The following is a 26,883-nucleotide window of genomic DNA, read 5'->3' as shown; positions in this document are numbered from 1 at the left end:
CATCCAAAAAACTTCGGTTCTTACATCTGAAGTACTTCAGATGTACTAAAAACTGAAGAAACTTCAGCGATCCATATGACCTAAACTTCGAGTCCCACGCACGAGGTTTTTTTCTTCGTGTGGACAGCTATATGTGGCCCTGTCAAGGTTGACTTTTAAAAAAGGAATTAAAATCCAGAGCAAGGAGAAAGTCGTAAAGAATATTGTTTGGCGGGAAATTTTTCTTTGAAACATCGTTTTGCTACTCAAATAAAATTATTTGCCCATTATCCGCCAACGGGCGATTTTGCTGGTCGCAAAGCGGCCTTTGGGGGAGCGCCGCGCCCCGAGAGTTGGGCCGCGTAGCAGCCAGGGGGTAGACCCCTAGTGTATTTATATTTTTTAGATGGGCGCAAGTTCGATTCAACACCGCACGGCAAAATGGGAAATCCGGTTCTGCAGTGAAAAAATGACAAAAAATAGGTAAACTCGCCCCTTATTACCTTACTCCGTTTATTGGTCCATTTCAATTCTCAAGATCGGCGTGCGTACTCAAGCCGTTTTGTAAGCCTCAAGTAAACATCGAGTTGGTTGTGAGTGCACCAACATTCGCGTCACGTTGCGTTGCAGCGCGTCATCTCAGAACGGATGAAAAACGACCTGTTAACCGTTCTCGAGTCCCGAGGGGGTCAAAGTGTGTTATGATTTACGAGTAACACCAACGAGATTCGCGGGGAGCTAAATTAAATTCCCCTCGTGCACGTCCCAATGCTACTCGACGTTCAGCGACAAACGAGGGAGACGTGCGATGAACGTCACGTCTGGACGTGAATGGATTTAGCGTAGCCTAATCAGCGCACGCCTGATTAACCACGATTATCCGAGACGGGGTGGCCGAGCGGTTAAGGCGTTCGACCGCTAATCCAATGCGTTTTGCACGCGTGGGCTTCGGTCCCATCTTCGGTGCACCGCTCTGGTTCGGTGCATCGAGACCTGGAGAGCAGGTTTGCCTTTGCTGCAATTCCTCCGGTTTCAAAACTGCGCTCGGTTACGCTCGAGCCTTCGCAAATTCGTCTTCAGCCGCGAAAATAAATATGAGACGGTTCGTTAATCTCTCATATTTTTTTCACCGAGGTGTTACACTTCATTCATCTCGGACGAGAATTCTGCATTATGATTGATGACAAAAAAGGAGAGAACTTATCGGCTTACCTGAAAATCTAGGGCAACCGTTTTGAAATGCACGAAAAAAATATGGTTTGTATGAGAATAGTAGGTGGCAAGTCATTTTTCATAAAAAAAATCCTGCCACAAGTTTTTCTGATACTTCATTCCTACTCGTTTTTTATCCCATTACAGTTTGTCTTACAAGTATGATGTCATACTGGTTTATTTTCTATGGACCTTCGTCTTTATTTAAATTAAAATATAGGTAAGGTTAAAATATGAGGGGTGTTTCCTAGTTGCGAGGTTAAGTCGAGAATTTTTCCCTCTCCTCCATTCATATGTTAAAGTATCTTTTTCAATTAGGACAAATACCCTTGGGAAAAGGGCTAGTGGGATATTTCACTCTTAGGACTTATTGTGATGGGACAAAAAACGAGCAGGAAAAAAGTATTGAGAAAAATCTTTGTAGGAAAGAAAAATGTAGTGCAAATGACCTAACACCGAATAGTCAGTATAATTTGGAGATCATACCTGCTTTTTGACGAGGGTGGACTTGCATGGATAAATATTTACAGTCCTGATAACGTTTGGTATCGAATATGGCTGATAAATGCAAGAGTTTGATCAATTCCACAAAATCCAAAGGCCAGATTTAGCACTTAGGAAGCTTGGCTCAGGGTGCTTGCGGGTGAAAGGGTCCGCACATTGCGGGATGTATACTCTGTAAATTGTAGGCGGTTCACGTTTCCATGAAAAGAACGGAAGAAAGATTTAAGAGCCGCAGGGCCCCTGTGGAAAGAGTTGTAGTTATTGGGGGATCGCGCAAATCGCAACTCCTGAAGTCCATCAAAATTTCAGTCTCAGGCTCTCAAAACCTCTAATTTTACGGGCATAGGACCCCAAATATTTTAGCATAATACCATCTAATTCCATATGTTTCCTTAAACAAAATGAACGAATCCGGAATCAGCTCTAGATTCCATTCAAACACCAATAATGATCGTCTCGCCTAGAAAGAAAGAAAAAATAATAATAAAAACAACCGGAGGATTTCACGAGCTCAACAACATCGATCTCTTTGATTGCCCTCATTTAGAAGTCTACCTAGGTGTATCATTTCCCCCCCTAATTGTTTAGTCTTCAATTTAATATCAATCAGAAAAATGTTTCGGCCTACTCCTCCCCTTTTCCCAAATCAGGGTTCTATTAATTTTACATACAGCATTTTAACTGCCCGCGTTCATTTACAGTAGTCCAAAAAATCAGAAAGCAAACATTTTTTTTAAAACCTATAATCAAACATGCTTTCCTCAAATGCCCTTTAATATTGACTAAAATATTCCAAATGCCATTGAATTTGTTTAATGTCGTTGATAACGTATGGCTTCGTTAAAATTCGGTGACCAAAAATCGAGGGAAAAGCGAGCGATGATGATTTGCCTCAATGTTACAGTTCACCATTTAATAATTTTCCTCTGGCTAGGTATACTCCCTCCTTGAGGAAATGACGGAACTCTTTTTTATTAAAAAATTAGTTATTGACTTAGATAATTCTACAAAACGCTCCATCCACATGATTCTCGTGCTTATGAGCATTAGTTACGACTTGTTTTTTAAGCCAGAAAAGAGAACAGTATGTCACAATAGAATCACCCAGTAATTAGAACAGAAAGTCCAGGAGCCATACAGTACAGCGTTTTCTGTTATCAACACCAACTTGTACTGTTGTTTAGATGCCGCTTAAATGCAACTTAACTTAAACGATTGTATCTCGGCAAAACGCAGTGAACAAATTACCTCATGCTCCAAGCAAGTTGCACTTTTCACCTTGTCTAGGATTTTAAAAAATCCATAAAAATTAGATAAGAGGAAAACGCTGAACACCAGTCTATGATAAGAATTGCATGTGATAACGCATTGAAGTCAATGTATTGTGCGTGTAAGTGTAAAGTCTCGCACCAATGCAACTATTCAAGACGAGGTGGCCGAGTGGTTAAGGCGTTGGACTGCTAATCCAATGTGCTCTGCACGCGTGGGTTCGAATCCCATCCTCGTCGACATCATTTTGCCAAAGGGTACACTCAATCTAGCGACAAACTGATCATACGATTTGAAGGGAATCTTGCAGTCCATCCATTGTGAATATCGCTTTTGATGACAATACAAGGAGCCTTGCAACTTGAAATTTTGGAATTTATTCATACATGTATTTTTACCAAAACTAAGAATTAAGGCAAATCAAAGGATATATGGAATTTTATTGTAAAATTATTAGGGATTTCACTTCTTTACTATTTTGAGGGTGGGGAAAAATTTTTCTGAAAAACATTGCAAATAATGACATAATGTTCTCTCCTCCTCTCAAAAGTTGAGCCGCCTTAAACATTGAAAGGAATTTTAAACCATTGAGATCTCTCAGAGTAATCCTGTTCACTTTCACCTCACACAAAAGTAATGATGTAAGCGATGAGTTTTATTGAATAAACACGCTTACTTCACTATGGTTTTCTTTTCTTTTTTCTCTTCGTATTGCGAAACTAAAATATCATAACTTTTTCTCGGTCACGTTTTTCGCGGAGAAACCTCGCGACATGGCAAAGCAAATGCACGAGGTGTAATCAAAACTAAATGCCCAGCGACAGAGCAGTATTGCCCAAAATACTGATCCCACTTCCTCTGGGTGAATTTCGAACAATGGTCTTATTACAGCAGTACTCTCATTGTTCACACGGAAAACAATCGGATAACCTCATCAGCCGGGTTGGACAGTAAGGTGAAATAGCACCCTCTAAAATTGACCATATTTGCATATTGTAAGATCCTCTGTAGTGTGACGCGATTTGCGATGCCCGTTGCTGCCCAAGGCACGTAGGCGTAACATGGAGTAACGTAACGTTGGAGACGGTCGCTCTTACACTGTAGCGCACGTTCCAAGATTTATTAGTGAGTTCATAGGTAGGTACACCATATTCGACTCACTGTTTCAAAATTAAATATGAGCGCTTGCATTATGGCGCATTTCCTCAAGGTGTTTATGAATTCGCTTCACTGCTTTCTGCCTGCTATTTCATTCATTCTGTTGCGTCTTTAATGCACAGGGTGAGCTGCAAGCATACTGTTTACACACCTACTTATGTCTCAAAGGGGACTAATTAAGTGCAAGTACCACATGCGCTATTCGACAAAATGTGGCTATGTGATATTGTTATGGTGGCATTTTATGGAGGTTACTTTCTACAGTTGGCAGAATAGCTTTTAATTGCATATGTTTGGGTTTGCAGAATATTTCAATTTATTTTATCAGGTGATTTTCCTTAATATTATGTGCGGAATGAAATTCATTTTTAATGGAGGAAACCAAAGTCGCACAATCTTAGCAACACTAGATGGAAAAAAATCTTTCTAATCAACCCTTCCTATATTTGGACCTCATTTTGCAACAAAGGCCCACTCCACTGTCAACTCTTTTCGACCTATCATAGAAACAACAAAACGAGAGAAAATCTTACAATAGCTCTTGTGATGTCTTATTAGTTTGGTCCAACATTTTTCCTGAAAAATCTCCACTGACCCTCCTCGGAGTTAGAGAAATGAGCGCAGGGGTAGGTATATTCTATTGCCCTCGAAGGCTCTTCTGGGGTGTTCTTCTGTGTTTCTCCTTGCAAAATGTTCCTAAGTTCAACTTTGAATTCAGCCCTTAATTAGTGACATCGCGAAGGAGTTTTGATCACGTGTATGTATCGTACGTATGATTTACAAATAGAAAATTATACACGCTTCATGCCTTCTCTGCAGCCTGAAACCATTATTTTTTCATCGAACAAGGTTCAACAAATAACACAAAATGCAGATATTTTTATAGCGATGAAATAATTACAAAATATCCGATTCAATAGAGGGAGAGCAGAGTGAGTAGAAACCGAAAATTCGCTGAATTTATATTATTCTGATTAAACATTAAAAGGAGGAAAAAATTTAATTGAACTAAATACATGCAGCGAAATAGTTTGCAGAATAGAAAGCTTTTACTGTGAGAATTTTTTGAAGCAACCTCATTACTCACTAATCTACGCTGCTCAGTGAATTGGGTTTTTAAGCGATGCAACTATTCGGCCTCCGAGGCCACGCTAGGAAGTATATTTTTCTAAATGAAGCCGTTGCTGATGCGTCGATGCGCCTCAATGAAGAATTATCTGAATCGATCAAATTCACTCACTAATGTAAAGTGCTACACTGTAGATGATTGGGGTTTCAAACGATGCAACTATTCGGCCTCCAAGGCCACACTAGGAAGTATTTTTTCTCAATGAAGGCGCTTCTGATGCGCTGACACGCTTCATCAAAGAATCACCTAACGCAGCTGCATTTTTCTCTAATCTACATTGCTACATTGTTGATTGAGTATTTAAATGATGGAACTATTCGGCCCCTAAAGCCACGCACTCCCTTTGAATATGCCTTCCTGCTTGGAGAGCCGCCAACAAGAGCGGCTGCTTTTTGAAAAGAGACAAAAGACGCCATGCAACCCAAATACGCTTTCTTGCTTAGAAATTATCCTCATTTTCCTCCACTTCCTCCTTGTCTTACTTCCTCCTCTTTTCCTTCTTTCCGTCCACATTTCCCTCCATTTCAGAAGACACATCCAGCACTATTGCATGGAATTTAGGCCCTCCAAATCCTAGAGAACGTGGAAAAGAATCATATACAGCAGACGCGGCATCATCTAAGCTGTGCGATTTCCTCTGATAACACCAAAGCTACCTCAAGTGCACCCTGTACAAATTCATCCCACTTAATAGCCGCTGGTCTAATTAACTCGCATCTTTCGAATGTCGCTTGTCTAGTGACCCGACCATGCTCGGACACAGGCTATGTCACACGACAAACCACCGCGACCGTTCCAACGTTGCCGCATTCCTGAGGATATCGCCAAGGCACACATAGAATGAGAATGAAACTCGACAATGGTCCGAAATTTTGCATCGTTGCAAGAGTGTCTGTCGCCGCCGGAGTAATTACGTATGGTACATAGTAACGCTCGAGGAGAGATGCTAAGCCACGGCTCCACAGGCAGCGTGCGACGTGAAGGTGGCTGCGCGACTAGGAGCGATGATTTTAAAACCGCATGTTGCCTCTGATTGAGAGATTTGCGTCGCCAACTAGAGTACTTTTTTATACTGGAGAATCCATTTCTGATTGACTCAGCCATCTCTAGCGCCATGTAGCTCTTATGACCAGGAAAAAAAATTATGGACGTTACATGGAGTTGATTCAAAATGACTTGGCTTTCAAATAACTGAGGTTTTACTTCCTTGTGTCACTCAGATCGCACAGTTGTGTACCGATTCTGCACATTCTATTCGAAAAGATCTCTTCAACCTAGATCGCCACGAAGGTAAGGTTCGCAACTGGAGGAGGTTAAACCCATTCAGATCGATAAAAAACAGTATAAAAGTGTTTTTACTTGTAAGATTCAGATACTTCAAACTGAATAGGTGGTAAGCCTCATGCCGCTGTGGGGTCCAGTCCCACGTGCTAATACTTGGCGTGGTTAGTACTTGGTTGTACCATTCCAAAACGAGATAAATGTTGTGATCCAGCGTTCATCAACAACATTCATCTCGATTTTGAAAGGCTCAACTGAGTACAGATTGTAAGTTTATACTTTTTTTTTTTTCTTTTCTTTTTTAACCAACTGGAGAGGGCTGTGAGGTTTCCAGCCGAGATGTCATAGTCATTTGCGTTTAGAACGAACCTTGTTGCCCACTGGTTTTATTCTATTAAAGTTAAAATTACTACACACAGTTGCGCGGTCAGTTCGTGTCGCTCACTGCCTGTGGACTTGTGGAGTCGTAGCTTCATTTGCCTCCGAGACGCTGATTGGTGGTAGTGGCGCGCATAAGTCACGCCTGCGAAAACAATGCCGCTCTGAATGCGTTTTAATCGAATTACGTGCGACCGTCGTCTTGTCGACCACGGACGCCGCGGAAAACCGAGAAAAGTTACACGCGCGACTACTTTTCCTCGCGCTAAGGGCACCGATCCGGCATTTCGCATTTCCAAGCGAATAATTAAAATCCTCCATATGTTTCCCATGCGTGCAAAAAATTTGCAATGTCTTACACCTGCTGTCGTCGTAACTCACCGTCTAGACAGTTGCAAAACTCGCCGTTGGGGAAGCCAGCAGTGACCAGCATGGATGTTGACACTTGGAGAAAAGAAGAATAAAAAGAGTGAATACTATGGTGAAGATGTATTACAGTTGAAAAATGCACACCTCTAATAATGTGGCGTTTCAAACCAATCTCTGTGTTTGAATTCTTTGGAGATTAAATTAACCGATAGTCTCTGTTAAAATTTTCTAATAATTTCCTGGTTATTTCATTCAAAAATTTTCATTAGATAATTAAATAGATAAATGAATAATTAGCTAATTAATAAGATAATTAATTGATAATTCATAGACAATTAAGATATTTCGGTCAATTTTTCTCGAGATACATGAAACGTAATCAGAGATTTTGAAACGATGTTGCAATGAACTTATGCATTATGCATTTTTCGACTCCGATCATCGATTTAATAGATTAGAAAATACGCAGCTTTTGACTTCGTGATTAGTGCGTGGTTTACATTAAAAAATTGGTATCCTCCGTGTGTCATAAAATGTTATTCTAATTTCCTGAAATTTTAAAAATTAACTAGCAAAAGCAAGATTTTTGCACTTACAAATGAAACCAGCCCCAATATTAAAGCGTATTTTTGCGCATGAATAGCATCGAGGATGACATCACCTTCAGAGCCATTCAATCAACTAACTATATTCTTATAATAATTTGAAGTAAACTCTTAGCTTAAAATTTTATTATATTAATATGCTAATTTGTAAGAAGATCACCTTAATACGACATTATTATTCGGATAACTGATCTATGAAATAACAAGAATTTTGGCTACCAACAAAGAGCTAATTGCGAACTTTCCTTCATCGAAAGAGATCGAAATATAACCACCAAGACCCATGACAGAAGAAGAGGTATACTTTTGATCAACATAGACAGTGCTAAAAAAAACATAGCAATACTTTTAATGAAGGCACAGACATTGAGTTGAGTTGTTCTAAATGGGGAAGCTTGCCTTCTTTTTTTCATAATAACACATTGCGACCCTAACGATTGTCTCGTTTTATCCTGTCTTTTGCTCCAGAATCGAAGTAGACATTTAAAGTAGGGCCGGATTTACCTACTTGCCACCCATGGGCCGCCTTTATTTTGCCGTCCCCTTCTCATTCGTATTGAAACATCAATAACAACCATCAAGTGAACGTGGCAGTGGAGGAGGGGTGCATAAGACGCGTTTACTCGTGTTGAACACATTTTTTGGGGATGCCCTGTCAATACTACTAGCAAAAGTTAAGTTTCGTAAACCTATCTCTGTGTGGACAAGGCCTTCCATGCATGAGAAATGAACGAAAAAATTATAAAAGAACAAACATGAATGTGGTTTAATGATTTTAACTTCCACCGCCGCGCCGCGCAGACCGCACCGTGTTTGGCGCGATGCGTGAAGTATTCACGCAGTCTTGTAGGCGCCATGCGTTTCACGCTGACCGCACTGTGTTTGGTGCAATGCGTGAAGTATTCGTGCCGTCTTGTAGGCACTTATATGTGTTACATGCCGATCGCCGCGCCGATGGCTTCTCCTTTTCATCTCAAGTCCTCGTCATCATTGCTCTCTGCGCCGCGCCGTTCCAGGCCAAATTGCGTGTTTGGTTTCCCCCTTAACTCGACTAATTAAAGGTGCTGTCTCTTGTATCACTGAAAGACGAATAAATTAAAAATTACTACACTCAGGAAATGAGAGATTTTGTCGCCTTTTCTCGTTTGTAATTTTTTTTTTCTAAATCTGATATTTGTTTATACCTACATTTAAAAAATGGCTAAATTTGCCGCCCTGTAGATTTGCCGCCATGGTTCGCGACCCATGTGGCCAATAATCCGGCCCTAATTGAAAGACTAAAAAATGTAAAAAAAGATGAAAAAAACTTGGTATAAATGTAGATGTACATCGAACCACTTTCTGAAATATACCATATGCCAATTCGGACCGTATATGGGGGGGGGGGGGGGGGCTGTACTGTCACAGGTTTAGCAATCCTGCAAACCCAAGCTGGTAACCCCTGCCTCAAAGGGGATTTCGAGATGGTCACTGGCTTCTATAGGTGAGCGAATTACCCAATTTAAGGGCAGATTGGGTCCTTAGCTGCAGTGAAAGTAACCAATCTAGGAGAGCGCATTCCAAATTCATGGTCTTCCAGGTTGCGGTTGAGAAATGTGTTTATGTATTGACTTCACAGTACTTGTAAAAAATCCAAATGTCAAACGACCAAGCCAAAAAAGCCTCGGGACCCATATCAATTCTGAAACTTCGCCTTAAAAATGTGATAAAATGGTAATGAATTCCGTGTCACTATCGGCAAACACAGTGCAGTGTAATTAAGCCGCTTTGGTCGATACTGGTGAAAGGATGCGCTTCATCACAATGATGGATTTCATAAATGGAACCTAGCGACTTTTTATGCGCGAGCCTTGTCTAGACCAGTTAAACGTCGCAGTTCGAGAATTTTATTCGAGGTGAAGAAACTTCTCGATTGTGAGCGGTCAAGAATTTGCTTCACTGCTGGAAGCATCTGGCTCGGCCCAGTGACTCGACCTGCGACCTCATAAGAACAACGGCCAATCCGTCCTGGAGGATAGATTATCGCTGGATGATAAAACCGAATTAGGCAACGAACAAGGCGCGATGATACCCAACTGATCCATCGCTTGATCCATCGTTGTTTAGAAATGAGAGGTGAGGACAGTGGACCAGTCAGCAGGATGGGCCACAGCCACACTGCCGTCCTAAGGAAAAACGCCGTATGAGCCTACGGGCGTTGCCAAATTTCCTTTGAAAATCACTAATTTTCGAGAAAATTTCAAGAATATTTTTCTTTCAATTTATCAGGTAATTTTGTTCGTAATTTAATCCAAAAAGTCTGAAAATTTCAAGGAAAAATGTTGATAATTGTCCTCATAAATAAACATCTATCGTAGGAAATTTGGCAACTCTCGAATGTTCATACGGTGTTCCTCCTTAGCACGGCAGTGCTGGGAGGAGGTGCCATCAACTACCCCCATTCTCCGACTATAAGTTCAAACGGACAGAATTAAACAGTTTGAAGCAAAAGAAGACCGTGAATCAGTTTCAAAATTTAAAAATTCTTCCAGACATCAAATTTCAGCGCCAAATAGCGACCAAAGTAAGGCTTACGTAAAAATATGCGTGAAAAGTGAATCGCATTTTGCAATATGGAATGATCCTAGCATAGCAATATTGTTGAGATCACACTGAAAAAAAGTATCACAATCTAAACGATACTTCCAGCTGATTTTGGCGCCAGCTAAAAGAGTATAGTTGCACTAGCTATAAGTATAAAGACACCAGCTAGCGGTATAGTTAATCTAACCACACCTACGCTGACTGTAAGGGCACCAACTAGAGGTATATGATTGATCCAACCACAATTTCAGTTAACCTAACCATACCTTTGGCTTGTGCAACTACTCTAATATATAGCGCTAAACTCAGCTAGGAGTATAGTTGGGATTGTGATATTAGCGGCTCTGGTGCTTGCACTAGAGCTGCTATTCCGGACGGTCCCAGCTGGGGAGTATCAATGGACCATGTTACATTGGAGAGACCGCGCGTTGGTTGATGGGAATCGGCGCCATTTTCGACTATGTACCTTGTCATGACTTTATTTTATTGCATATTGTTTTATTGTTAGCCAATGCTATGTTGTGTAGTGTATTTTTGGAATCATGGTGATACAGTCAATAATTCAAAACTTGTCTGTGCTTTAATCTCGTGATGGAAAAAATGTACTTTACGTTCAAAATTTGAAATTTTGAATTTTAAAGTTTTCGCGGTTTTTTGGAAGAATGCAGTGGTTGGAGCTTCCTAGGCATATTACTCGATATCAGCTGATAGCAAACAAAGGTTACCAAGGAAACCGTAAACGTTTAACAACTATCGTGGCCATCGGGGCGATTATTGAAATGACATCGACTCTATGTCGCCGCTTACGACAAGACATAGCCCTATCTTATCCGTGTAATATATCGCAATTCGATTTAAAAAAAAAATGTGAAAGAGATTGTTTAGGATGCGGACCTCCAAAGAGCCTTCAAAATTAAAAGTATACAACAAGTGATAGTGCCATGGATTCTGCATATCAAGGGCCAATACACATTTATACACCGGCTTTGTAAATCTGCTAAGTTACAAAACATGAATCGACAGTTGTCGGATTGTACATCAATGACAAAATGTGTCTAGGCCCTCATTCTTGACTACAACTACCGTCGCCAGAGCCGCTTTCCGACGCGAATGCGTTGGAGCTTACTGCTTGTTTTTTTTCTCCGTGTACGCAACTTCTAAGTCCACGATAAATTAACCGGAAACATATGATATTTACAGGATTTTTTTAATGCACAAATAAAATCTATAATGCATCCGCAGCGTTATTTTTTGAAGCAAAAATAATTTCCACAATATTTACAACATTTTAAGGCAAGTAGTTCTTCATTGCAAAATGCAGACCAAGTCACCTTATTTGTGCACTTCCTGAAGTCGTACACTACAGTTTTTAGACCACCACCGCACATCGCAACTTGTCGATGGCGTCATCCACATATTTCTAAAAGGGCATCATATCTTTGGCACTGCATTTAAAATTGGCATTTAAATATTTCTCGCTATTTTTTGTCAGTTTACCAGCTTCAAAGCAAACATACTTTTGCCACACGCGTGCACAACTGACCTATTGGCAAATCCTGAATTGCAAGATACAGAGGAAGCCGCTTACAATCGGGCAACGTCGGTCTAAAAGTATGGATAAAAAACCGGAACACAATGGTTGTGAGTGGAGTAGAGCAGCAGCAGCGCAGACGAGCGGCTGCAGACGCAGGATAACGCTAAACGTTATTCACAAATGATCGCTGCACTTTCACAATCTCACATTCGTTCAGAATGCAGCGAAAAAGATATTACAAGTTTTAAGTTATTCACCGTCGTCGTTGCCGTGTCTTACACGAAATAATTCAAATTTCAATTTTGCTGAATAGTATTGCAAATATCAAGAGTGGCGGTAGCCACCCCCGGTCGAGGAAAATGACGTCCTACTAAAGTCCCGATAACAAACGGGTGGCCGACACTCTTAGTCACAGGCAACTCCCTTAATCTGAAAATTGATTCGATTTAGAATGGAATTCAGAGCAAACGGCGGCACGGATTCCAACGATCTTGGTGTCTATGGACGCAGCTAAGTTAGCCGGATGGCGTTTAAGGGTTTCATTAAGATCCATCGAGTTTTCAAAAAGTTATAAGCACTTAATGACCCAAAACAAGGAAAATTTTACTTTTTACTTTGCCGGGAAATTTGAATTTCAAGAATCCAGGGTCCTGAGAAAGTCACTCAAACTCCGCGATAACGGTAAACCTTAGACCCATAAAAGTGGGTACCTAAAGAATCGTCATGTTACCGTGTCCATGGGTTTTTACAGTTTTCTAACATTCCTAGTGAACTTAAAGAGAAATTACGGAAAATACGACTAAACTGCCCGTCATGACCATCTTTAACAACAGATTTCTCGCTTACCCGGCCGCAGATTGTAATGGAGCCTATGTAAAGGGCACTCCGTGAAGATGTGAGGATTTCATTTTGCCACATAAAAAAGCGCTTTATCTCACGGATAATCCAGCATCCGCTTACATCCTTCAAAATTTTAGCTATAATATTTGAATTTAGAAAAACCAGTGGTGGTTCAATGCCATTGGTTCATTCTGTTCAGGTCCGATCGAGTTTCGGGAACGAAATTCGGAGTTCCCGTCGTCGATTATACCAACCTCCACCTCATGTATTTATTTGTGAATAATGTACAGATTTAATTTAAAAGTTCGATTCATTTTAGATAGACCCTAACTAATATTACACAATTATGTTATTACGTCCACTTTCATCCCGATAAACTACTTCATTGGTTTCTTAAAAATTTGCAAGTGATTTACTGACGAACGCAACTGTAAGTGAGGTTATGTCCAGCTGACTGTCCTGGAACTGGCGTAAGCGATAAATGTACAATTTACGATGTCATAGAAATTACGAAATTTTGCTGAAGAATCTCACAAGGAAGCAGCATTTCCACCACAGATTGCATTCTCACAACAAACAGCTCCTACAAACTTCAATACCGTTCAAGTAGAGACAAGCGCCAAGTGCATCGGTGGAATCTACGAAAGAAAGTGCTATGTGGTCATAGCTTACATTTTGTTCATTTACAGTGTTATTTTCCTCATGGCACGAATCCTAGTCCTCAGATCTTGAAGAGGAAAGTTGTTCTCAGATGAACAGTCATAAGTTAAGTTCTACTATCCAAAAGTTACTGGACATCAGCCTCTGCCAATCCTACGATATGGGACTGTCCAGTGTGCTTTGACCAAAGTTCATTCGGTTTAAACTTTTCTATCAGCCCATGCCTTCTGAAGTGATTGCGTTTTCCTTAAGTGCATGTTATTGGCATGAAGGCTATGTTCTTTGCATGATTATTCTTGGGAAATCCCTCCCCTGACCGTGTTGGGAACCTCAATTACTTGGACATCGGCAGCTGTTGTTTATCTGGAGAAGTAACGTTCAATTCTACCTACCACCTCTCTGTTTAGTGCAGTCATTTAATCAACTTATTGTCACAAAATCAGAGATCTTTGACTGTGGGTTTAAGCTCCCATTTAACTCTTTCAGAGACTCTGATTTTGCGTCTACAGTTGCTACAAGCATCGTTCATTGCTCCTGACATTATTTAGGATCCAATTTTGTGAAAGGTACGTACACGTTCTATTTTCTTACCTTGAAGATATAAGTAATTATGGGTGATAGCAGTCACCTCTAAATAAAATTAACTCACGTAACAATAGAGCGGCTTGAAAGATAGTCACAGCCAAGCAGAGACTTTCACACGTTGCCGGGTATGAAAATTCGAGTCGGTTTCAACAAAAACACCTAATACATATTTCCCTAGCTTACTCCACCTCACTTAATGATCCAAATCATCTTTTCGCCTCATGTCTGAGTTACGCCTGGTTCATACGCTGGCTGAATAAGGTGATCGCTCTGTCCTCCGATCCTGTTATCAACTACTGAGAGGTCTAATTTGGAGCCATCCATGATTCAATTTACAGTGTGAGAAATTGTCTGGGACAGCAGGAATTGAAGAGCACACTAACTAGTAGTCGATGAGAAAATTAATGAACTTGGGGCTGCACGAGAAATCAACTTAAAAACCAACTTACAAAAGAATGCTGCATTCTCCTTTGCATTAAAAGGGAACAAAGTAACTGAACTTCATTCTCAATTAGTTTACCCCATTTAGACACCTACTTGACAGCGATGCAAATTTTCTAAAGAAATAAAGGTCCTAATACTTAGGAGCAATGTTCGCCCCTGTAACAGGGCATATAAATTTTTCTAGTTCAAGCTGTTGCATTGTGTTGAACTAAGGGAAATAATAACATTAATAATCATGCCACTGAAACAGAAGGTAACATCGAATACATTAGACAAATAGTATGAACTCTGGTAACAACTATTGCCAATCTCTAGGTTCCTATAGTAAAAATCCGCAACTACGCTTATTCTGCAAGAAACCTCAGAGGTCTAACCATTTTTTTAATTCACATGAAATACTTACTTCCTTATTGAGTAAAACGATGAGGTACCTGAACGAAACATAATCTTGCCATCTGAAAATTGCCTTTCTCTGAAAACACCTTTGCAGACGTATAGCAGAAAGAACATGTTCCACCATTTGGATCATCAGACTTAGGTACAGAAAGCGATCTCAGGGATGAGAGTTGGTGGCTTAGCTTGCCTCCTTACTCCCGCACCTCCCTCAAACGTCTGAGCATTGGCTTGTAATTCTCCAAATTCTCATTGCTCCTGGATTTGAGAGAATGTTTCTTTTTCCCTTCTTCAAGGTAAAATTATAAATAAAAATAAAAGTTAACGCTTTCTAAATCTTTCATCTTAAATATATGGTCTGACTAAATTAAGCCTTTCACTAATTTCTAGCTGATGTTTCGAGCGAATAAATATGGAAAATTAAATTTTGAAAAACGCCTATCTCTATTGAAACTTTAAAATAAGCAAATCATAGTCTTCCAATTAAAGCCATCCACTAATTCAAGAGGAACTGTTGATTTAATTTAATTTAAAAAAATAAATAAAATTACTAAGTAAAAAAAGGTCAAAGATTTTTTTACGTTGCAAACTGAAATACACATTATTCAACTCTACCCATCCATGTACAAAATCCTCTTTAAAAGAGATCATAAGAAATATTACGTGAGATAATGTAATGAAACTACAAAATCCCCCAGAAAACTTTCAGATTTAAAGGAGTAAAGAGTCCGCCCAAAGTCTTAAACTTGTTGAACCAAATCCTTTTCTTATTGCTTGTATAAAAAAATGAAAAATGTTTAAGAGATGATATGACATCCTACGTGAGATAATGATGAAAGAAGAGGAAGAAAGAATATATAATTTGATATTAATTTATTTACATATTATGAAAAAATTAAAAAATAGTCATTTTTAGTCATTAGAAGTCTCTAATGCCAGACGTCCTGGGTTGCTCAGCGTCGGCGGCCGCCCTGAAACAAAGGATCAAGCAATGAGGAAAATTAATTTTTAGATAAAATATTTGTTACATAATGAGTATATAAATGAGAATATGTAAATTTTCAAACCAATTTTAATGCAATGGTAACTGAATATTCATCATCTATCCAGTCACGATTTTGCTGTGCAATTTGAGTAAGTAATCAAGAGATTTCACTGAGAGAAACTCAACAATAATCTAGAGAAGTGAGCAGATATCCACATCTATGCTATCCATTTCATGACCTGTTCACAATGTAGACCAACTGTTCATCAATGTTGCATCTCACTATGTAGAATCTTACAATGTTGCGTCTCACTACACTATGTAAAATTTTAAAAACTAAGTAGCTATGTTTTCTTTACTTCAGAAGGGACACCTTTTTTTTATACACATGCACATAAATTGCCTGTGCATCCCTATTAAATGACTCCACAACTCATATGAAAAAGACATAGTATGGGAAGTAGGAGAAAGCAGATTCCCAAAAATATACATAATTAGAAAAATATCACACGACAAAAGAAAAAAATAAAAAAAAAAAAAAAGAATTAAATAAGGCCACCAGAACAACAACTTTTGAAGCGTGCAAAGGAAGAAAATCCTCAAGAAAAAGTGTTAATGAGGAAGAAAACGCAGGCAATGTAATAACTGTTAGGTAGCGAAGAAGCCACTGTTATATTATACAGCTCACTACGGTTGGAAATCCATAAAATGTAAGATATGAAGGAAGCCACCCTGGTATAAACACTGCGACACGGTGGAACTCCAGGGCCGGGAGAAAAAATCAAAATGTTAGAGGAATCTAATGAAAAAAAGTTGAATCAAACGACCAAACAACCAGTCAGGGAAGCGGGAAAAAAGAATGATCAATAAGTAAATCACCGAATGAAGCTGCAAAAAAGGAAATTATTTACAGCATTATCATCATTCCAAGCCTTAAATCCACTCCATTTATGATAAGGGTGATGCAAAGCCTGTTATCTTTACATCACTTGTTCTTACTTGCAATTGTGTCCCCTCCAATGATGAACTTGTAAAACAGACGTTGACCTTATAGAAAGGAGAGATCTGCTGTTGGCTTTTTGTTACCACCCAGGAGACTAAGAATGACATTGTTTCAGTTCCCACTGCCCAACTCTGTGCCATAAGTGTGAGTTGTAAAAATAAAAATTAAATAAAATTATTCAAAGTCCCCAGTGCGATGATACTGACTGGAAATTTGGAATGATATATCAGTCATCCTGCTGGTGTTGCTATGGAAAGCTGGAATAAATCAAATTCTTTTGTTGTATTAATTTGTTGCAATTGTTACCACCCAGGTAACTGAAAATCAAGACTTAAATATTGTACTGTTAAAATCACAAATTGGAAGGCCAAAGAAAGGAATCCTAATGTTTTGATCTTTTAATAAGACAATAAGAGAAGACATAATTTGTTGCTCTTCAAAAATAAAAAAAATTGTCACCATCGGCATCTCCTGGCTCTCTATTTTGCTCACTGCAGTATTTTTCCTATATGACCTTTCTGTCAAAAAATTACTTTTATTTACTTTCTTTCAAAATCATGTCATGATGCTGAATTGAGGACCATGCCGGAAGAAGGGCGTATGTACAAGGTTCAGCGTCGTTAGAAAAACGCATTTGAAGATTTGAAATGGTGTCCCGAAAAATGAAATGCAGCAGTTGGTTAAACCAAAGTCAATTCTCTTAAACTAGATCCTACAGCTTTGAAATCCATTAAAAGTTTAAAAGAAATAAATAATTTGCCCTCTGTAATCATTGGACAAAGTAAGCCAGAGATACGCCCTTCTTTCGGAATCCTTGTATGTACGATAAAAAAGAGGATCGTTTTTCTTCGATAACTCATAAAGTAATGAAAAAGAAGAAAATCGGGGAAATGACTTTCTGCTAATACATTTCAGTATTCTAACGAGCCAAAGTTTTTAAAGATCGGGTCACTGGTTGCAGAGAAACCCAGCTTTTTCTGGGCGCACTTGTGATTGCTGAAGACACTAAATTCACTACTAAGTTGATTTCCTTCTTTTGTATCTCGTGACAAAATTAATTTAAAGGAAATCAAAGAAAACGGTTTCTGCAGAATTTCTTCAGCTTTCTAACGAGCTATAGTTTTTTAAAATCGGAGGTTTATTAGCGGAAAAAACTGAACTTTTCCGGTTGCACGTACATGAGAAAAGTGCATTGTTATTGTCGTCGGAAAACTGTTATAATCCGCTGTTGCTCCTTATTGAGTCTGGAGGGTCTCCAAAGGTGGTCGAACATTCAATTGGTTACGAATTGCACCCATTGGATTCTGTTTGTCTAATATCAATTACATCTTGCCCCCCCCCCCCTTCCAACGGTATGGGATATGCTGTGTTGCCAATCGTCCAGAAATGAACCTTATTGGTATAGCGGTTTCTTCTTAAAATTATTGTCTTTTCTTTGGTTGTCATTTTAAACTGTGGAATTCCTTATATGTTTGAACCGAGTGTTGCTTAATAATTTGATACATTGTCCGTAAAAATGAACTTTTCAATGGCCAAACCTTCATCACCGAATGCTCCAATTTTATGAGGATGGAAAATGCGTCGATTTAATCATTCAAAAAAAAAAAAAAAAATGCCCCTATAGAGAACTTTTCTTGTCATTTTTCAAGAGTATCTGATGAAAATTCTGTAAGCTCTTGTCTGTTAAGCTTCATTGATCTTATAATGTTGCCAAATTTAATTAACTCTCAGATAAGGTACGCCCCTTGACCGCTTCCCACTCCAACCCCCCAAGCGCTTCGTCGGGTAATCATTTTCAATAAAAAAACCCATGTTGAATATTCTGTAGTTGTTCATGCGACAGATTTCCACTTTTATTGATTAAAAAACTTAAGATCTGTCCGATGTTGCAAAGTTTCTGCAATATTTTTCGTAATATTCTCGAGAAGTATACGTTCGCGCCTGCGAGTAAGGTGGCTGATATATGTAGGAAGTTCCACGCTGCGGCGCGTCATCACAGCAGCCATTTGGGAGATTTCACTATCGCGTACTTGTGTATCTTACATCAAACATACATAGAGTCACGAGAATTTGTTTATAAACTTGCAACTCCGAACAACTCCGAAACTTAAAGCTTCGGACTGCATTAACATTACTAATGTAATATGTGCAATAAATCGTAACTCTCACATTTCACGTTCTGTGATGTACAGTAAATAAAAATGAATAAATAATCATTCTATTCGGCTAAAACTATTCCTTCTAATGAGAACAAAATGGAAGTGACACTTCTTTCACCAGAAAACAGGTAAAAATCCATATCACGGAAGGCAAAATGTGTAAATAAGAGGAGAAAGTTCGTTGGCCGGAAGAAGGGCGTATCTTCGGTGTACTTTACAGGTCAATTATTCACGTAACAAATCGACAGATTTTTCTCAAACTTGGAGGATACTCTCACTATTCGACGTAGAATCAGAAAAGCAGAATGTTGAAAAAAGGGCGTATCTCGAGATACGCCCTTCTTCCGGCATGGTCCTCAATTGCATTTGGGAAAAATTGCTTTTTTAGATGAGTATATTACATACACTCCATACAAAGAGGGCCTCATAGAGACACGCTTCAACAGATTCTTTACCTATCTTTATAAGAGGCAAATCAGTCAGGATAACATAATAAATAAAATAATAACGTCAACTTACCCTTTTCTTTTTTAGGGGGGGAAACTCTTTATCCTGAAAGCAAGAAAAAAAAAATAAATGTAACATATTGTCCTATTCCGTTGAATAAAGCTGCTCCTCCAGTCAAGTGTTAAAAACAAACAGATCAAAGAATAACTAATTACCGAAAGAAAATTTCCGATTATTTTAACTTTTATATTTCTTCATGGCATAAAAGAGCTTTTTTTACTTCTCAAATATCATGACTAGAAAACGAATAAATCGATTTTTGAAGAAGAACACACCAACAAAAATAACATAAAACCTTTTTTTTTTTTTAACTCAGTCAGCTTCGAAACAATAAATACCCAGTTTTTCACTTTCTTAAAAAATCTGCTACAAAACTGCTTCGATTTTTCAAACAGTTCCTTGTAATTTTATTTAGTTATACAACCCCAGTGTTACTTTTTCATAAATATAGTTGCTTCACTTTTTCACTTAGAACTCTTGCCATGATTTTTTTGTCTTTATACTCGTAGTATTGCAGGAAAGCTTTGAATAGTTCATTCTGAAAATTAATTAAGAAAAAAACACAAAAATAGTTGCTTCACTTTTTCACTCAAAATTCTTACCAAGATTTCTTTATCTTTGTAAAATTTCATGAACTCTTCGAATAGCTCCTTCTGAAAATTAAGAAAAAAACACAAAAATTAAAAAAGTATTAATATGTTACTGTATCATAATTAGTTGGCAGAGCATTGCCTATGGATTTGGATGTTTTCTGAGAAATTCTAAATCAATCTCTCGTGACACAGATTGAAAGAAGGAAAAAAACCCACCCATGGCTTCAAATCCCTGCAATTCTGTAAGTTAGGCTTAGGCCTTTCTTCAAAGCCTTTATTGGACATTCCTTGATTGTGTACAGGCTGATCCAAGTCTCTTGCATTACTCCTCTCTATCATTTAAACAAATTGAGATGGAGACTTGAAATTTTCGGAGTGCTTATAGATTGAATGAAACTTCTTTTTGCAACCCCTCAAAAATTTGGGCGAATCTTGTCAAAAACACGAGTGGGTGGTTGCCTTTTGATGAAAAAAATTCCAGTTCATGATATTCTTTCTAGTTTCTCCCTCTAATATTTCAGTGATCCCACAAGTGCACAAGCCATCCATACATTCATTATGATCCCACCACTCTAAAAAAAAAAAAAAAAAAAAAAAAAAAAAAAATAAATCATTATGAATCAATCGCCCATACTTGCTTGTCATTGGATGCATCAGCTGTAGCTGGTGCCGTAGCCTTGGTTGGTGCCTGAGGAGCTACTGGTGCCTGTGGAGCTACTGGTGCCTGAGGAGCTACTGGTGCCTGAGGAGCTACTGGTTCCTGAGCAGCTACTGGTGCCCGAGGAGCTACTGGTTCCTGAGGAAGTACTGGTGCCTGTGGAGCTACTGGTACCTGAGGAGCTACTAGTTCCTGAGGAGCTACTGGTGCCTGAGGAGCTACTGGTGCCCGAGGAGCTACTGGTTCCTGAGGAACTACTGGTGCCTGTGGAGCTACTGGTACCTGAGGAGCTCCTGGTGCCAGTGATGTGCTTGGGGCATATAGGGGCCCTGTTGGGAAGGGATACCCATAGGCATACTGTCTAGGGTAACCCGCGTATACCGGACTGCGAAACTCCAAAGGGGCTGGGTATCCCCAGTTGGCGGGACCAGGGTGCCAGTTTGGTGCCAGATTTCCTGATGGTTCAGTTGGTGGTGGAGGCGGCGGTGCATTTTTAAGTCTCATCTCATTTTCTATTTTCTTGATGACAAATTGGTCATCACTATCATCATTAACTGAAAAGAAAGAAGAAAAAAAATGAATGCTACAGAAGCAAAAACAAAAAAAAAACCAAAAAAAAAAAAATTTAATAAATTTGCACTGAAAAGAACCACGTTGCGAAAAAAACAAACCCTATTCTCATAGTTTCTTTTACCATAAGTACGACCAAACAGTACTTCCTTGTTGCAAAATGATGTCATAGTGCATTTTAGAGATCATTCCTATTGTCCACTCATTACTAGGCTGGCTGTAAGAATAAAAAAACTGTTTTGTGGATTTGATGCCGAATTACTTCACTCACAATTAAACTGTCACAGAGGATCGACTCTTTTCAGTTCGCCATTGAAAGTGAATCCAAGAACCAAGATGGCGAACTTCTATCTCACTTTATCCATCTAATCTACAAATCATCAAGAGCTACAAACACTAATTTGACTTCAACACTGCCTGTCGACAAGTTAAGAAATTGTAGATTTTTCTCCCTGAAAGGTCTCATTTGAACACATCAGAAACCTCCAAATTTAATTCTTTTACATAAGATATTCACGTTTGTATCATGCGGCCTTGGAGGGAATCAATTCAAATCTTCCGCTTCTATGAGAAGCCATGATGAATGATCGTTGGTGTATACCAAACAAACTAATCTGCCACTGAAAACAAACTTCCTTGTTAGGCAAGAAACTGACGTCTGATTTCATAAATGCATATTACTTGCCTCCTCTCAAACTCTCAAATGAGTTCCTCCTCAACTTTTTAGAGCAAAATCATCTACTGTGAAATATAATGATGAATTCAGTTCAATATATGTACTGGTAAAATTGCATGAATTTCAGATCATAATATTTTTACAAAACTAAATTTTTTTCAGTTTTTCAGTCAATAGGTTATGATAGGACACTACGTACAGTTTTATTATTTTGTATCAAACAAACATTAATCAAAGAATATTACGCTTAAACAACTTACACAACATTGCCGAAATAGTCATCGCCGCTATGCGCTTGATTTTTCTTTCCTCCAGCTTTCTCTTAATTCTTGCCACTTTTAGGGCGTGCTTAGCTCCTTTTGATCCCTAGAGAAAAAACATAAGTGTTTAAGAATTAGAGCTTCAAAGACAAATACATCAAGTGTTCTAAGCCCAGACACAGCATCCAGCGATGAATTCAATGAAGGGAGCTGTATGCATCTAACAATATTCTCTCCCCTTTCTGCGCTTACTGCAGTATACTCAATACTCAGCAGTGGCAATTTTTAGAAGTTGACATTGCTGCATTTCACCCCCTCAAAAATAATACTTAGAAAAATTGATAATGCTTGACGAGGCAGCCAGCTAACACTCATAACTCATTGTTTAAGTAGGATTTTACGAAGAAATCTTCAGTCTTATACTACCAACATACAAGAATTACCACTGCTGCTCAATAACCTGATCACATCTTGAACTGTGAAAAGTCATCTCCAATTCAAGGCATTCTTTATTAAACTTAACTACATCATCAAAATTAGAGTCTACATCAAATAAATTTGTCCACCTTCAGCATGAGAAATAAGATTGCCATCTTTATTCTGCCACTTGCTTTCAATGTTTAGCCAATTTCTTTCTTCATGGTGAGAAAACAACAGAAACTAGGATTGAACCATGACGTCGCCACCAAGTCAGACTTCTCCGTCAAAACAATTTCGAAGAGACATGCTATTTAAGATATTGTTGCAGGATTGCTAGAGGTGTCGTCAGCTAAGTTTACGGTTGTTTACTTTCGGTTTGCAGGCAATTTGCAGACGCCAATGACGAATTTGGGCCTCTGAACAAAGCGGCGTTCGTTACTATCCACTTTGAAAACATCCGTCTCATGATTGTATCGCTAAAAAAACTACTTATCAGATATGATTTGCGACTTTTATGTGGTTATGATATCTGTGTGTTTAAAAATTTAAGTGTTACAAGGTTTGAAGGTATTAAAAAACTTATCTACGCTTGTGTTCTTGCTTCCGAGAGAGTCGGATGTTTTCATGTGGATAGTAGTGACGCGAAAACGCCTGCAAACGGAAAGTAAACAACCGTAAACTTAGCTGATGACACCGCTAACACCTCTTTGAACATTTCATTTCACATTTCTTTTCTTCTTTCATCAATGAAAATGTTCCGGCAAGCAAACCCTGGAAATGACTGCTGCAGCCTGATTGTTGAAATTTTTTGTTTGTCGGAGCGACATAGATGACATAGGTTAAAAGGCGGAGCATGATTGGTTGGCTATGTCTTATCACTGCTTTGTCAGGTGGAATGGACGACATACTGTCGGAAACTTAGGAGATGTCGTTAGCTTGTCGTGAGTTCAACCCGACAAAGCAGCGATAAGACATAGCCGACCAATCAGGCTCTGCCTTTTAACCTATGTCATCTATGTCGTCCCAACAAATAAACGATACTTCCTCTCTACCCTATGGGAGCGAGAAAGTAAAAATTTCAACAATCAGGCTGCAGTTCATTGCAAGACACCTTAGCAGGGATGCAGCAGGTCACTGATTGAGGGAAAATTAATGAAGTTGGATATTACATTATATGTTGATATATTAATCATATACTTACTTCGGGTACTAGGCGGTTGAACAGCGGCTTGTGGTGGTCCTTATCACTCATTTTAAATGGTTCTGGATTCTCGTTTGGGTTGATATTTTTCGGTGTACGAACGAAGATCGAAGTTGAAGATACGTATGAACATGAACAAACAATGAACAGAAGCCAGCCGCCGAGCCGCGCAAATTCTTAGAACAACTTTAAGTACCAACACAACTTCTTGCGACGAACAAAAATCACTAACCGAAATACGTAGAAACTCAAGGGGCTCCCCTCCTCCTGATCATTCATCCGGCGTGTTTCTTTGCAAAATCATTACTTACTTCTACAGCAGTTCTGTGAGCTTTCTCATTATCTAGAGCTTTGGATAAAAAAATATCCACATCTTTCAGTGAAAATTCAAAGGTGGTTGCTACCTCGTAACTGACGTAGTTATGACTCTGTAGTCCTCAACCAATGAACACTTAAGTCATTTTAACTAGAGTAGCGCCTTGTGGAATCCACTTCTGATTGGCTCCTGATTTTACGTTTCCTCAGTTGAACCGTGGAACTGAGGCATTGACGTATAATACAATCTAGACCGCGCATTAGGAAATTTCAGCGAGACGATAGGCAACCCAGCAACACTCAGCAAGTGTACCGACGAGACAATGGTGGAATTCGTGGAAATGCCAGTCTTGCCAGTGCCGTTGCCTGATACGGGTACACTTAGCTCGTATATCCGGCGGTATCAACTAGGCTGAAGGCGCGTCTTTGCCCTGATTTACCCCCCTAGCTGTCTTACCTTCCCCGCCTAAAGTCGGGCCCAATGCGCGGTCTAGATTGTATTATACGTCAATGAACTGAGGGCGCGACAAGAAACAAACGGAATGAGAGAACACAGAAACCGGTAATCCGGGAATGAACGCAGGAACTTCAGGAAGTAAACATCGCATAGAGAAAAGGTGTTCGCATCTTGAGGATTGTGTACCCTGTGACGTAAGTCGGCACAACCTGGTCAGCAAAATCCGGAATTCGAAGTGTGAAAAACGGATCATAACGTCCGATTTTTTTGCTTAAATCAACTCATGATATAATTTCAAACACTTTATGTAGGATGCATTTTTACCATAAACTACACCATTTCCAATAAAATCGATGATAAAAGTTGCCGCGCCGACCTACGTCATCAAAAAATTCCAAGATGCCCGAAATGCAGACACCCCCTTTTTTCTCTATGATTAATTAAACATAACCAAAGAAAAAAGTCTGGAAAGTAGCTGCAATACGAGAACTTGTTACTTTTGCTAGACATCTTTCAATGAAGCTCCTTTTTTACAAGGTCTCATGGCAAAGGTTACAAGAAAAAACATTGTACCACTAATAAAAAAAAACGGACAAAGGAAATCATCTGAATAGGTAAATCACTTTGTCTAAAATTGATTGGCGAGGACAGGAGCGACTATAAGGGGAGATGAGGAGGTCGCTTTAAGAAATTCAATAAATTCAGGTGAAAAATGGTCTATTTCACCGAATACTTCAGTTTTGCTGGCTCCTCGTATAGCCAGAGCTTTATCCACCCAAAAAAGACCTGATATAAACTACAAAAACCCTCAAAAACATTTTCGGGCAAAAAATCCGGTCGAGGAAATTGACGTGTCACTTCCTTTTAATTAAGTAAAGGATAGGCAAAAACCTTTGATGAATTCCCAAAGTCCACTAAGCCTAATCTATCAAAAATCTTCAGAAACTTATTCGAAAGGAAAAAAATAAAATGAAAAATTAATCCCTTGCCAAAAACAAACAAAAAACCGATTTTGAGATAAATCCCTCGAATGAACTTGAAATCTCAAAATCGGTCGAGGATGTCAACTGAAATTTTTCCCCCTTCAATTATGAATTCCGCAACAAGCGTGACTCGCTTGTACCTTTTCATACACGAGCCGCACGAATTCATCTCTTCTTCTCTCCTCTCCTTCCGTCCATGGACAGAGGTCCAAAATTTTTCGGATTTACTGACGCGACCGGCTGCGGCTTGATGCGTAAACATGGGTGGATTACTAAGATGACACAAAAGTCAGAGAGGAACACGTACAACCTGTCGACTTAAGAGGGACTCATTCCGTGAGGGGACTCAACTCCTCTCCACCATAACTATTCCACTATTAATTATGCGATTCAGAAATCCCCTCCCTTGCCCGGACCCAACGTGTCCGTTGAAATGTCATCCAATGGTACAGATGTATCCTAGAGCTATTGATGCTGATTGAGAATAAGAAAATAAAGAAAATTATTACTTACAACCTACCTACCATCCAAATCGTATGGTAAGCTCCCTTAAAAAAAATCCAAGTTTCAGATGAATCATGTTTCGAAAAAGTCTAACATGTAATTGTGGAAAAATGGGTCGACTGGTGAAACTGCAACCGACTTGAAGCCGACATCAGGGATAAAAAGGCACCGATTCACTGAGAGCATCGAGCCGCAGCCGGTCGCGTCAGTAAATCCGAAAAATTTTGGACCTCTGTCCATGGACGGAAGGAGAGGAGAGAAGAAGAGATGAATTCGTGCGGCTCGTGTATGAAAAGGTACAAGCGAGTCACGCTTGTTGCGGAATTCATAATTGAAGGGGGAAAAATTTCAGTTGACATCCTCGACCGATTTTGAGATTTCAAGTTCATTCGAGGGATTTATCTCAAAATCGGTTTTTTGTTTGTTTTTGGCAAGGGATTAATTTTTCATTTTATTTTTTTCCTTTCGAATAAGTTTCTGAAGATTTTTGATAGATTAGGCTTAGTGGACTTTGGGAATTCATCAAAGGTTTTTGCCTATCCTTTACTTAATTAAAAGGAAGTGACACGTCAATTTCCTCGACCGGATTTTTTGCCCGAAAATGTTTTTGAGGGTTTTTGTAGTTTATGAAGGCGAAACTATTGAATGGCAAAAAGGCGGTGAAGCTAC

General features: G+C 39.1%; 1 protein-coding gene and 1 non-coding gene across 3 annotated transcripts; one reads left to right on the top strand and one right to left on the bottom strand.

Moving 5' to 3' along the window:
• Positions 1-3,121: 3,121 nt before the first annotated feature.
• TRNAS-GCU (transfer RNA serine (anticodon GCU)) lies at positions 3,122-3,203 on the top strand. The gene has a single exon. It is a non-coding gene; the product is annotated as a tRNA-Ser (tRNA).
• A 12,501-nt stretch (positions 3,204-15,704) lies between these two features.
• On the bottom strand, positions 15,705-26,290 carry LOC109042673 (uncharacterized). 2 transcript variants are annotated; one of them, XM_072300578.1, is made up of 7 exons: positions 23,956-26,290; positions 22,335-22,440; positions 20,805-21,382; positions 20,180-20,230; positions 19,590-19,622; positions 16,908-17,042; positions 15,705-15,894 (listed from the first exon to the last, which is right to left on the bottom strand). In XM_072300578.1, the coding sequence occupies exons 1-7, from the start codon at positions 24,004-24,006 to the stop codon at positions 15,877-15,879; spliced, it is 972 nt and encodes a 323-aa protein (XP_072156679.1). In that variant the 5' UTR covers positions 24,007-26,290; the 3' UTR covers positions 15,705-15,876. The 2 variants fall into 2 exon arrangements, with proteins under 2 accessions (XP_072156679.1, XP_072156680.1); XM_072300579.1 differs by lacking the exons at positions 15,705-15,894; positions 16,908-17,042 and adding an exon at positions 17,063-17,168.
• Between the last annotated feature and the right edge of the window lie 593 nt (positions 26,291-26,883).

This window comes from Bemisia tabaci, chromosome 5 (assembly GCF_918797505.1).
Source record: "Bemisia tabaci chromosome 5, PGI_BMITA_v3".
Taxonomy (NCBI): domain Eukaryota; kingdom Metazoa; phylum Arthropoda; class Insecta; order Hemiptera; family Aleyrodidae; genus Bemisia; species Bemisia tabaci.
Note: the sequence above shows the minus strand (reverse complement) of the source record. Positions and strands in the feature narration are given on the sequence as shown.

Excerpts from the sequence above, each read along its gene's own strand:
- LOC109042673 (XM_072300578.1), bottom strand. The coding sequence starts at position 24,006 with ATGAGTGATAAGGACCACCACAAGCCGCTGTTCAACCGCCTAGTACCC. Across the intron at positions 20,231-20,804 it reads ATGCATCCAATGACAAGCAA|AAGGAGCTATTCGAAGAGTT; the intron begins GTATGGGCGATT and ends CTTAATTTTCAG. Across the intron at positions 17,043-19,589 it reads CCCCCCTAAAAAAGAAAAGG|AGTTGGGCAGTGGGAACTGA; the intron begins GTAAGTTGACGT and ends CTTATGGCACAG.